Here is a 13,759-nt window from a genome sequence, read left to right as displayed (position 1 = left end):
TGTTCAGGACTTTTTAAATGTCAAATGATTACATGGCGGTCTTTTGATGCAGAATTAACAAGTGCCCAATCTGGATGTTTTTTATGCCTTGGGGGTGGGGTGGGGGGTGGGGGACAGTCTCTCTTTGAGAGCTAATCCTCTTCTCTTATTGACATACTGTTTTTAATTTACTTTATTGACTGCCTTTATTGGGCACACAATTTGCTAACCCCCTTTCAGAAAGCAGAAAGCTCCATTGAATGGCATATGCTCAGATCAAGCATTAGCCTACTTTCATGCTCCACGCCCTACTGCTCTTTAGTGAGGGGAAAATTGATATAGTATGTTTCTGTTTTCCTTTTTTATCTGAAAGGACTGGGGTGGAAAAACTCTGCAAGCGAGTCTCCCCGTGAGATGGAGAACATGTGATCACGTGGTTGAAAAAGGATTTCTTTATTCTGCTCGGACAATGGGTGTACAGTTTGTGAACATCTGATCTTAAGGCAGAAATCAGCCCTTTCTAGTGTATTATGAGCAGCATCTTAGCATCTATCTGTTACCATGGTGGGTTTAATCATAAAGTATATTCAATTAATCTTTAAGCACTGTGAAATATTTGATTTTTTAAAGAAATGAACAAATCCATTTATTTATTTTTTCAGAAAAAGGACATTTCTAACTTCCTGACATACTGAATTGTAAATGCAATAAGTAGCTACAGTACATCTCATTGCAATTGTACACTGTACATTGCTGAAGCAGGCTGTTGAGACTTATTAATGCACTATTTGGTAATGTTGTCGCTTACATCATCTTTTTAACCCTCAGCATTAGATCACTTATTGCTAAAGGGCAGAGCATTTGTATTGGGGAATAATGGCTGAGTATATTTTCACATGCAGAAGACAAAGGAATCTATAATATTCTTCGATACAGCCCACAGATTAAGGGCATGTCATTTGGTGTTAACAATAAAATTAATCTTTTCTTGAATTTGGCTCAGTTGAGGAAGGTTATTTTTGCTTAATTTGGTAGAGTTGCTAGATAGATTAGATTGACCTTGTGAACAAAATCTATAGGCTCAAATGAAGTCGCTGTCTCTCTGCAGTGGCTATGGCTCCAGGTTACTGAATTGTTCACCTGCTTATTCACCATCTCTTCACATTTTTCAGCAGGCAACACTAAGCTAAACTGAATCAAAGGCACATTATACCAATCAACAGCCAGTACGTGATCTGTCTTTGCAATGAAGTGAAAAAATATACTGTGCTCCTTTAAATACAAACGTTATTTACAGTTTTGATACTTTTGTCTAAAACATTTTTTCAGAGGCCTGAAACATGTTTTTTTATTCATTTGAATGATCTCTTACGCATATCTAAGAGTTCAAAACAGTTAAATGCATCACATCTGTAATAAGGTATGAGCAACATTGTTTTGTATCATTTACCTGTAAAAACCCCCAAAATTAAATTCATGCCTGACAATCCTCCTACATACTATACATACCACTGCCTAGATTTTGTTAAAAATTCATCTTAAAAGGTGTGCTGAAATATCTAGATCCTGTGTAAAAGTCATTTGTATGGACTAGTTTCTACCCGTTTTATGTTATTTATAAATGTTAACAGTATATGGTTTTATATTATGCATCAAACATACTGTAAATGGGGTTCAGAACTTAAAACACAGAGAAGGCACAGAATAAACACAAAATATACACAGGACAGAGTTGAACAATTTGCAGATGTGCATTATCATTCTCCTTATTAATCCATCTATATACATTGTAATTCTATATGTGATCATACATTTAGAAGGATTAGATTTGAAGCATTGATACAGCATAAAATGTGATGCCATAAGAATCTGTAACGCTTATCTAAGGATCAGCTCAGTTTTTTTTTCTTTATGCTACTGTACATGATTTGTATGGCAAAGCTTTTTAAATCAATGTCTATCTAAGGAGAATTTATCTGGATTTACAAAATATTTTGGGGGAAATTGGAACTATTATAAAGGCAAATTAAGTGTTAATAATGCATTCCAGCTGCAGCATTCTGTAACTAAACTATTGATGTTTTTTTTCCATTTTTGTGGAGACTGCAACCACCAACAGCAAAGAATATACACAGAGTCTGATTGCCGTTCTCTCTCACTCACACACACACACGCATACATACCTATGAGCTCAGGGAAGTAGAGACACAATGCAGGAACATTCTTGCAAGCGCATTGCTCTAACATTAACAGCCAGTATCTGAAAGCAGCAGTAAAAGAAAAATGTGCAACAACAGCTCTGCCACAAACCTGGCTACACACGGCAACATACAATACTGTGCACATGCAGCAGAAATACACACGAGCGTAGTCAGCCACTTGCGATCCAGCTGTTTTCAGTCATCGGCTGGGGAGCTCCACCTGAATCCCGCCCCCTCTGAGCAGCTGCCAGCCTGCCCCCAGCCAGCAAGCAGAGAACTCAGCCTTTCCCTGTGCGATGGGGTGTGATGCGGAGTGAGTGACAGCCTGAAGAACTCAGCCAGCTGAGTGGAATCTGAATGTTGTCACAGTGTAACGAATGGAAAAAAGGGGGAAACATGCTGCTGCCGCTGCTACTGCTGTTTCTGCTGCTGGCTGGGAAGGGTCTGTGCGTGTGAGCGGTCACTGAGGCGCCCCCCCCCCCTCAGCCCTCGACCCCCTCCTCTCTCCTGCTCTCCATCTTTCTCCTGCAAGCACCCCTCTATCCTCACGCGTGCTGCTGTGGTACAAGACGGGGAGGGGGGGACTCCTTGCCATGTGGACTATGTTTTGGCCCAGGGATTTCTGCGAGCGCCAAGCCTGATCAGAAATGGGTTCTGCTTTAGGAAGGAGAGAAGCTCTGGAAAAAAGAGACAAAAAGGCACGAAAAGACAAGAAGTCCAAAATTAATAGTAAGGTACCCACTTTCTTGTTCCATTTTCGGTTCTTTTTCAGCTGTAAAATGCATTATTTAAACAGCATTTAACATTTACAACAAACTCTACTATAATGAAAATGATGTACAGCTCCTTATCCAGGGTATGAGTTTTTAAAATCTCTTATTGAAGCAGGTTGTCTAGATCTCCATTAACCAGAGTCTGCCGTGTGATTCATTCCTCACAATTCCTTTCCTGTTTTATTATTGTATTTCACAATTGAACTGTGAGGGGTTTTGTAATAACATGCAAAGTAAATGTCAAAGTTGCAGTGCCTGCCAGTGGAGTGACAGATAATGCATCTGTATCTGCAGCCAGGCACTCGGTTTCTAGACAAGGTTTAAGATTGAACAATGCTCTGCCACTTAATAAACAGCATTATTTCCTAGAACATTTTATTTGCTGCCAAAAGATTAAACACGTTTATTTTGTCCTATAAATTATTCATGATATTTTTCTTCTAGAACTGTGTATTTTATTATATCTACGGGCGTGCTGATTTTAATATGACTTAATCATAGCATGTATATATGTGAAAGAAGTAATTAAAATGTAAAGGCATTTATTTATGTGTGTGTTTTAAACATACTGTGAAATTTCCAGAAAGAATCAAATGAAGTAACACTGATTACAGCTAATAGCAAAACTATCGTTATGAGGTTTGATGAAAGTATGCTGGGTATAATATATAACCGTCACCATTTCAGAGAGCTTTTTACAGAATTTTCTACAAGTAGAATTTCATACGGTACATCAGAGTGTTGTACATCGGTATAATTAGAAAGGCATACCGTATTGATTCCCCACATATTGTAAATATCTGTAAGTACTTTCTGCAAAGGTTTTACTGCCCCTTTCTTACAATTTGAATTTCACATTTCTGTGGGACAAAATCTTAAAATAAAATTTTTGCTTCAGTGTAAATTAACAATCTCTGTAATGATCAAATCTGTGATTTACAGAAAATGTTGATATACTGTATAACAACAAACATTATCGCCTCCATCTATGCAGCAAACCTTTAGAATTTACAGCTGTAGTCACTGCTTATATTGACATGACATTTTAATAGAATTCCTGCCAACTCAAAAACTCAAAACCTGCTTGTTCAAAAACTCTACAGGTGAACTAATGTAACTAGTACAAACATTATAACAAAAACAGTTATTTGGAGTTTTTTCAGTGTATGGGGTGATTAGACTTCTTTCATTTGTAGCTCTTCTGATGCACTGATGTTTGGGTTATTGATTTTATTAGTTTGCGTTATATTAGTTTGCAAAGCTAAGACATTAATCTTTTTGATACAGTCCCTTCATTGGCAACGATTCACTAGTAGTAATGTGGATGCGTGGATAATGAGGTTACAGTAAGGTATTGTAAAATTGCACAAAGTGAAATTTATGTTGTCCAATAATACAGCATACCAATATAACTTGTTTTGATTTCATACTGTATAAGTATATACAGTAGCCAAAAAGTCAGGACCCTGAATATTAATAGTTTTTTCCTCACCATCTCCTAATTTATTGTATATGTTGTAATTAGTATATTTCTTATCTCATTCTGATATTAACAATTAAAGACAATGACAACTGGGTTAAGTATTATGGTGCATATGATAACCTGCCTAAATCAGATGGATTATGTGAAATGTCTCCACTTGACATAATAGGATGCCAGCAGAAGGATATTATTGCTAGCATCATGCAGTACTGAGACTGTCCCAGAGAAAGCGGTCTGAACTCCTTTATCAAGGATCTCTTTAGGCAATGTAATTACATTGGTTAATAATGGTATATATATATAGTATAATGGTTTATAATATAAGTGTAAGACACAGATATCCCACCATTCTTTTTTGTTTTTAATACATTACCACCTGATGTAGTGGAATAAAAAGTGTTATTCTCTGTTTTCACTTACAGTTTTGGCTGTAATAGTAAGATAATGATTTTTAACTGCCTTCATACTTATCTTGGCTGAATTTACATTTGCAGGGCAAACCTGGGCGATTATATTGAAATTTCAAGTAATTAGCTGGTGTAATGTACTAGAAAGCTATCTCCATTCTCCAAAAAATGTGCTGGGGATTTAAGACTTTAAGTACAACCTTATTTCCTACTGGATTTGCATGGCATTGCACTGATATCAGTACATTTCAAAGCAACCTCCTGTTAACCCAAATTAAGGCAGTATTTCAAAGTAATATTGGAAGAGAAATTCAGAGAAAGTTTTATTTTTTTAGCAAACTGCAAATTATTCGTAAGGCCACAGATACGAAGACTAGATGGAAGAGCATAATTTAATTTTATATCGAGAAAATGAGGAAGTGCAAAAGTCCTGCGATTCTGTTTTCATTGTTTTCAAAAAGTCTGGATACAGAACAGATTAACATCTAATCATAGTGCCATTAAGAGCTTGAAGACTACTGTATGTTAACTAAATTATTCTGAGAATCAGGTTATCATTTTGCACAATGCTGTTTTTTTTTTGTTAGTGCTATTAGGAAGAATGGAGCAACGACTGATTTAGGAAAAACAAGGATCATCAAAACTGGAGACTTTTTCAAATTCATTTCTGAAAGAATAATGTACATTGTACTTATACAATTTAATAAAAAATTTAATCATCAAATTTAATCATCACCGGTATTATTGTTCATCCATGTTTTTACATTTTCTTTTAGCTACTGTATTTGTTCTAAATGTGTTTATTTCCCTTCAATTGTCTTTTTTCAAAATATGAAATCCATAAAACTACAAAGAAAGTATGCCTGATGTATTTCCATTGTGATAACATCAGAAAACTAACAAGAATAGATAAGGAAATATGGACATTATGCATAAATTGCTGTAAGCAGGGCGAGTGGAGAAAAAATAATAATAAGTTGCCTCAGTGCAGGGTCACATGCTTTGCATTTAAAACATCTTCTCTGTTCTTTGTTCCTGTCAGATTCTTTTTATAAGCCCCATAAAGCTCCCTTCTGAAGTTATTTTGTTGAAGAGTATAAAAAAATTAATACAATACAATGGCTTAGGCATTCTTTAATTGCATTCTTTAATTCTTGTTACTTTCATATGGTGTATAAAATCTAAAACAAATCTATTTGCACATAAAGCACTAATGCCTGCTGTTAAGTTACTATCTACAAATTATAACCATTTTACTGGCATACTGAATTAGTTTAAGTATTACAGTACTTCATATTGTAACACACTTAATTTGTCTTAAATGTATTTCTATTCAGAGGTGTCCTATGAAAATGTGGTGCTGTTTTTAGCTTTTTAAATTGCATTTACTGTATTAACCGTCCCTTCGATGTCTGTTACAAAACCACCGAACACTGGCTTATGTAAAGCCACTGACTGGTGAACAACACTGAGTCCTGCCACTGGTCTTGTTTTGCACATGACTATAACTGATTCAGCTTTTTCCTTTTAATTGCCATGAACTGATTACACCCCACATTCCTGGCATATGATCACAAGACTCTGCAAACACGGTTTCCATACACTTATACAGGGATATATGTTAGTTTCAGGAACATACCGTTGTGTGAAGACATTTATTTCTTTTGATGAAAGGGGTAAAAATACATACAGTACCTAGGTGACATTATTTTCCAGATTTCCAATCCTTCCAGTTGGTTCTGTAGTTTTTATTACTTGAAGTCGTGTGTTCTAGGCTGATGGAGAAAAGTAGAGGGAAAAACATATTTTGCTGAAGCTTTTATAATTTACTAGTATTCAGTCATTGGTTTTCATACCAATGGATCCCAAAGTGCTTCACATTTAGGAGTGGACACACTTCATCCACTAAAATACAGCGCTCCCTTGGGTGATGTGTTGTAACCTTTAAGCCCTACTATACAACAGATCAGGAGGAGAAATTAAAAATAATTTTTGCACTTTAATTAAAAGATCACTTTTGGGAAAACAGAATGTGCAAACCCACAGTAAAAGTAGGTGTGGCCACCAGGGCTAATACTCATACATTTTCAAGTATTGTCTTGTGACATTTAATAGCCAAAAAGTCAGGACCCTGGTTCAAAAAGGATGGCATAACCTGCAGCACACTTTCCCTGGTCACCACTCTAGGACATGGGTTTGGATGTTTTGGTCCAGAAAATAGTGTCAGCTTCTGGTTCACCATCACTACTAATAGGAGTAACCACATTCCCTATAAGGACTCCCATTTTAACAGTGTTCAGGCCCAGCCTTCTTAACTGCTAAGATCTCATTAAATTAGGCTGTAGAGGATCCTGGATACATAAGTGTATATAGTATATATGAACAAGTAATAGGTTTATTCCATGCTGAAAAAAAGAAGAAAGAGAACACAACGTTTCGGCCGTGGAGCCTTCTTCAGGTGATAGTATATATGTATTCCTCAATGTAAAAAAAAAAACTTTGAAATGCAATAGTATGTTTAATGTTTTTTGTAACAACAAATAATTCCTTTTAATTGTAAATCATTTTTGTTCTCCACATTTTGAACAAAATAAAAACAGGGTCAACATGGTACGGTACTTCAAAACTTTGTCAAATAATATAAAACAGTAGAACTTGCCAAGACAGGCTCCGGTTCCCCCATGACCCTGAATTCGATGAGGCAGTAAGAAAATGAATGGATAGATGGATGGATAAAACAGTAGTGAAAGAGGAAATAGGGCAGCAAGTTTAGACTGTGCCTTTTAATTACTTGCTTAACTGCATCAGTGGAACAGTTAGTGACTGGAAGTACTTATGTTTTACCTATTGTAACTGTGGGCACAGCTGAGTTCAGATGGAGTGAAGGATGGTTGCATTTCCCAGCATGTTTACTGTACCTTATTTTGAAGGTTTTATACAATGGATATTTTAGGTGATGGGGGCAGTGCAGTGGCTCTATGGCTAAGGATCTGCGCCTGTGGCTGAGAGGTTGCTGGTTCATATCCTGTGGCCAGCAGAGGAATCCTACTTCATTGGTCAAGGCCCTTAACCCCGACTGCTCCAGGGGTGCTGTATAAATGGCTGACCCTGTGTTGACCCCAAGCTTCTCTCCCTGTCTGTGTGTCTCATGGAGAGTAAGTTGGGGTATGCGAAAACAGACAAATTCCTAATACAAGAAATTGTATATGGCCAATAAAGTGACCTGATCTTTTCTATGTAATTTATTTAACTAACTTTGAGTCTCGTGGAGAAGTAACATGGAGGAAGACACAGATGATAGAAGGATGTTCCTAATAATTTACTCAGGTTAATTAAGCTCATTGAAAATCATTAGGATTACTATATTACTTTCAACCTCATTCTTAGTAAGGTCTATTTTCATTGAGGCTAATCTGAATAGGTCAGAGCCTAAATACAGGAGAGATGAAGAGGGAACTGCTCATCACTCATCATCATCACTCTGTCTTCTGTCCAAACAGTCTTGGAAGCACGTTCTGTCCAGGTAATCTGAGCACAATAAAAGTAAGGAAGTAAACTACTCTGGGCATTAGTAAAAGAGAGCTTTCAGTCTTGTTATTATTTCTGAATTCCTAATTTGTGGAATCCTCAGGCTAAAACCATATATCCTGTTTTTTGTGATACATTGTTAGAATAAGTAAATTGGTCCTCATTCACTTGTGCACATCTCATCTAAAAAGACAGGGAGATTAACACCTGAATAGGATCAATTTGGTTTATTATGCAGTTTTTTTATCTTAAAATGTTTTGTTTCAAATTAGATTACAGAGGCAGAGTTATGGAATTTTCTACGTCTAGAGTAGGATTCTGAAACCCACTGATAGTACATACAGTATCTGTATAGAGTGTGATAGTTGTGATATTTATAGTTAATAAATCTTCATCCTGTCTACATTTGGGCCTATTACGAAAACTGTGCTGGAGAATAAAAGAATACTGTATGTGTGCTACATAATGCTCAGTGTTCTGACTTTAGGGTTTGGAATTACAGTATGAACTTTTATTATTTTCTTGCATAGCAAGCTGGTGTCAGAAGCTGATGTTTTAATATGCCCCGTTTTAAGAATTTATCACACCCTTTATTGCATAACAATGACCAAAAAAATGAAGATCTCTTAATCTTTCAAGAAGCTGCCAGATGTCATGCTTCTTTAATTGTTTTAGACTATATTTTAGTAATAAAGTACAAGCACAGTATTTAGCATTTCTGTGTTGCATGAAGCCTTCTTTCACCAGGGTTTTGTAAAATGTGAGAATTACTGTAAATTCAACCAATGGATCCAAAACTTTGTCAAATAATATAAAACAGTAGAACTTGCCAAGACAGGCTCCGGTTCCCCCATGACCCTGAATTCGATGAGGCAGTAAGAAAATGAATGGATAGATGGATGGATAAAACAGTAGTGAAAGAGGAAATAGGGCAGCAAGTTTAGACTGTGCCTTTTAATTACTTGCTTAACTGCATGTTTTAATATGCCCCGTTTTAAGAATTTATCACACCCTTTATTGCATAACAATGACCAAAAAAATGAAGATCTCTTAATCTTTCAAGAAGCTGCCAGATGTCATGCTTCTTTAATTGTTTTAGACTATATTTTAGTAATAAAGTACAAGCACAGTATTTAGCATTTCTGTGTTGCATGAAGCCTTCTTTCACCAGGGTTTTGTAAAATGTGAGAATTACTGTAAATTCAACCAATGGATCCTACTAAGAACTACAGACTAGTTCTATTGCTGTGTGTCTTTACTATGAGTTTGTTTGACAATGTCTTTCCAATGTGTATCTGCACATGATTATCTGTTGGTAATTGAACAATCATTTTTAACCAGGTTGAAACTTGCTCCCTGTTTATCTCGTAATTAATGCACACAAAGGAGATTATTTCTATGTCCTGAGTGCAAAAAAAAAAGCTAAAAATCAATTGGTTCCATTAAGGATTCAATAAACTAAACCGATTAAAAGCTTAGGTGGAATGAAAACCAGAAGACATTGGGATACTCCAAGACCAGAAGAAAACATTGTCTGAGCAAATTCTCTAATATAGTATGAAAGAAAAAAAGAGGGAGATTTCTAAAAATACTGAGCCATTTGTTGCAGTACTACTTTTTCACATTTTAAATACATTTTAGCAGCATGTAAATCATTACCCTAGGCCACAATGATTTCAACTGAATTAGCAGCAGCCATAATCAACAGCGAGATTGATTAGAAATAAACCAGATTAGGCCAGGTCAGTAATGGAAAACAGTAGACAGTAAAACGGAGGAAGCAGGGTGGAACCAACAGACACCACATTTGAAAAGGAGAACATGATAATGAGAAAATTAACTCCTCTGCATACCTGCCATCAGAGCAAGAGTTTTCTGTGTCTGGAGGTACAGGCTGCAGTCATGAACAGAATACATAACCTTCAATTTTATTATACTGAGCAGGTTCCAGCTGCAATTAGTAATGAATGTGTCCTTTGGGCAGAGTAAGGTATTGCATGATAGGTGAGATTCATCAGTTTTTTATATGAAAAACTATATTTTTGTCCTCAGTGTCAAACTGTGGTTTAAAATAAAAAAGCTAATAGGTTACCTTAGCCCCCAGATAATAAAAATATATTAAAAGGTAGCTAAAAGTTTATATTTATGGCAATACTGCATTAGGTACTTTATATTTGTAAAAATCTAAAAACACTGTCAAAATCTTAAAAAACATACTCATTACACCATTTGAAGGCTTAAAAGCTACAGTAAATGTCTTGGGAGAAATTTTTGACTATTATTTTTGTGGGGGTTTTTTATTTTTATTTTACCAGAAACATCAACTAAGAACAAATTCTGTTTTGCGATTATGACCTTGAGACCCATTTGAATTTAAAATCCGAGGCTAATCATCTCTTAAGCAGAGCTTCAGTTCTTTGTCCAAGAAAACAGAAGAGAGACACCAGAGAGGCTGGTGAGACAAAGCAACCAATGCAGTTGCCTAAAGTGCATACTAAACATAGGAACGTAAGAAAGAATACAAATGAGAGAAGGCCATTCATCCCATCTTGCTCGGTTTATAGTAAATAGCTAAGTGAAACCAAAACATTTTCTAGCTGTTCCTTAAAACTGCCTCAAGTCTAGTCCTCAATCAACCAACCAACCACCTCACTGAGAAATCTCATGCAGATACCCTCAACTCTTTGTGTGAAGAAGTGTTCTTTATTTACCATAAATGTATTTTGTTTCCATTGCCAAGATTCAATCATCTTGATCCATCCTGCTCAAACCCTTCTCCAGATTGACTTAACACCCGACCCCCATTCTTTGTTTTGCGGGTTATGAGCCCACACGACAGATCCACATCACTATTTTGTGCTGAGTCCGGCTGGGTTGCATGCACGGCCTGCCCACCAGGTGCTCACTGGTGAACACCATTCCCAGTCCTGGTTCCATGGATGGGTCCTGGTGTCCCTAAATTAGGCAGGTTTTAGTTGAACCATCATGGGAGTATAGTTTGGAAAATTGGATTGCTTTCTCCAGGTGAGGGGAAACTGCTGCCCCAAATCGTAGAGTTGATGTACTGTACAGTACCTCGGGGTCTTGTTCACGAGTAAGGATAGAGGAGATCGTGAGACTGACCAGAGGAGTGGTGCAGCGGCTGCAGTTATGTGGAGTCGACTCTGAACCGTGGTAGTGAAATACAGTACAGTATGTCCCTATCCTCACCTGAGGTCAGTTCTGGGTAGTGATTGAAAGACTGAGTTTACGGGTACAAGTGGCAGAAATGAGGTTCCTCCGTAAGCTTGCTGGGAGGACCTTGGAGAAAAGTCCTCTCCTCTGGATGAGAGGGGCCAGTTGAGGTGACTCAGGCATCTGGTGAGGATCCCCTCCGGGCATCTCCCACTGGAGGTGCACGAGGCATGACATACTGGGAAGTGGCCCAGAGAAAATAATTATAAAGAAGTTGATGTTCAGTGCCTATAGAAAGTCTACATCCCCCTTGGACTTTTTCACATTTTATTGTGTTACAGCATGGAACCATAATGTATGTAACTGCGAATTTGTGCCACTCATCAACACAAAGTACTCTATAATGTCAAAGTATAAAAAAAATCCAGATATTGTACTAAATTAATTAAAAATAAAAAACAGAAAATAATTATATTCACCCCCTTGCTTTGACACACCTAAATTACCTACTCTCTTCTCCAAGTCACACAATTACTTGACTAGAGTCCACCTGTGTGCAGTTGAGGTGTTTCACATGATTCCAGAATAAATACACCTGTGTCCCTGCTTAGTTAGTGCATTTCCAAGGAAACACTCACCATGAAGACAGGAACATTCCAAGCAGACAAGGTTCTTGAAAAATACCAGTCAGGACAAGGATATAAGAAAATTTCCAAGGCATTGAATATACCTCGAAGCACAGTGAATTCCATCATTAAACTGTGAATCTGCCCAGACCTGGCCGTCCTTCATAACTGAGTGTCCGGGCAAGTAGAGCCATAGTAAGGGAGGCCACCAAGAGGCTTAAGGCTACTCTAAAGGAGTTACAGTCCTCCATGACAGAGATGGGAGAAACTGCGCATGAGACAACAATAGCACACACACTTAATAAATCTGGCTTGTATGGAAGGGTGGCAAGAAGAAAGCCTTTGTTGAAAAAAACTCATATCACATCTCAGCTGGAAATTGCCCAAAGGCATGTGAGAGACTCAACAATTTGGAGGAAGAACTTTGTTTGGGGCAAACTTAACACAGCACATTGCACTGAGAACACCATCCATACAGTGAAGCATGGTGGTGGCAGCATCATGCTTTGGGGATGCTTCTTTCAGTGGCAGGGACTGGAAAACACATTAAGATAAAAGGAAAAATAGATGGTGTTAAGTACAGAAAAATCCTGGAGGAAAACATGCTGAAATCAGCAAGAGTACTGGGACTTGGAAGACGATTCATCTTCCAACAGGACAATGACCCGAAAAATGCAGCAAAAACCACACTGGAGTGACTTAAAACCAAAAAGGTTAACGTCCTGGAGTGGCTCAGTCAAAGCCCAGACCTCAATCCAATTTAAAATCTATGGAATAACTTAAAAATTGCTGTTAACAAATGGTCCTCATCGCACTTAATGGAGCTTCAGCAGTTTTGCCAAGAAGAATGGGCAAAAATTCTAGTGTCAAGATGTGCAACGCTGATAGACTTACCCAGAAAGACTCACAAATTTAATTGCTGCCAAAGGTGGTCTTACCAAGTATTAACTCTGGGCGGGAGATACTTATGCATTCAATTATTTTCTGTTTTTTATTTTTAATTAATTTGGTAAAATGTTAGGATTTTTTTACATTATAGAGTACTTTGTGTTGATGAGTGGCAAAAATACATCATGGTTCTATGCTGTAACACAATAAAATTTGAAGAAGTCCAAGGGGGTTGTAGACTTTCTATAGGCACTGTATTTCTTTTTTTTTCCAACAATAACCGTGTGTTCTTGTTTCACTATTGAATGCAAGGTAGTCTTCTGGAAAACCCTATTTATATTCCTAAGCATCTTAGCAAAAGTGTTGTTCATTTAAACTGTCCATGTATGACAATTCACAGAGTTCAGGAATACGTTTAATTGCTCTTCTTTGAACTAAGGCTATTACTTTTTGAGGTATGTGACCAAAACTGCACTTAAATAATCCTTTGTAAAGCTTAATCATAATATCTGTGGATTTGAATTCCACACTAGAACTATATATCCAAGCATTCCATTTCCCGTTTTATTACTTCCCCTTCATTGTCTTGCTAAAGGCATTGAAGAATCTACATAAACACACTTTGTGTGTAACTTCCTGCAAATCCAAATAATCTATGTGACATGTACTGATGGCAACACCTCCTCCACATTCTGGCCTC

General features: G+C 37.1%; 1 protein-coding gene across 5 annotated transcripts in view; it reads left to right on the top strand.

Annotated features, from left to right (window-relative positions):
* shank3a (SH3 and multiple ankyrin repeat domains 3a) overlaps positions 1–13,759 on the top strand; it is a 666,415-nt gene that overhangs the window by 258,387 nt on the left and 394,269 nt on the right. The window contains exon 1 of one of the 5 annotated variants that reach the window (XM_088647095.1): positions 2,421–2,914. The exons of 3 other annotated variants lie outside the window; for them this stretch is intronic. In XM_088647095.1, the coding sequence (XP_088503221.1) occupies positions 2,828–2,914 (87 nt within the window). In that variant the 5' untranslated portion in view covers positions 2,421–2,827. Of the gene's footprint in view, positions 1–2,420; positions 2,915–13,759 lie in introns of those variants that run through there. One more of the 5 variants, XM_088647096.1, reaches the window with a different exon arrangement.

This window comes from Lepisosteus platostomus, chromosome 9 (genome assembly GCF_059453375.1).
Source record: "Lepisosteus platostomus isolate fLepPlt1 chromosome 9, fLepPlt1.hap1, whole genome shotgun sequence".
Lineage (NCBI taxonomy): Eukaryota > Metazoa > Chordata > Actinopteri > Semionotiformes > Lepisosteidae > Lepisosteus > Lepisosteus platostomus.
Note: the sequence above shows the minus strand (reverse complement) of the source record. Positions and strands in the feature narration are given on the sequence as shown.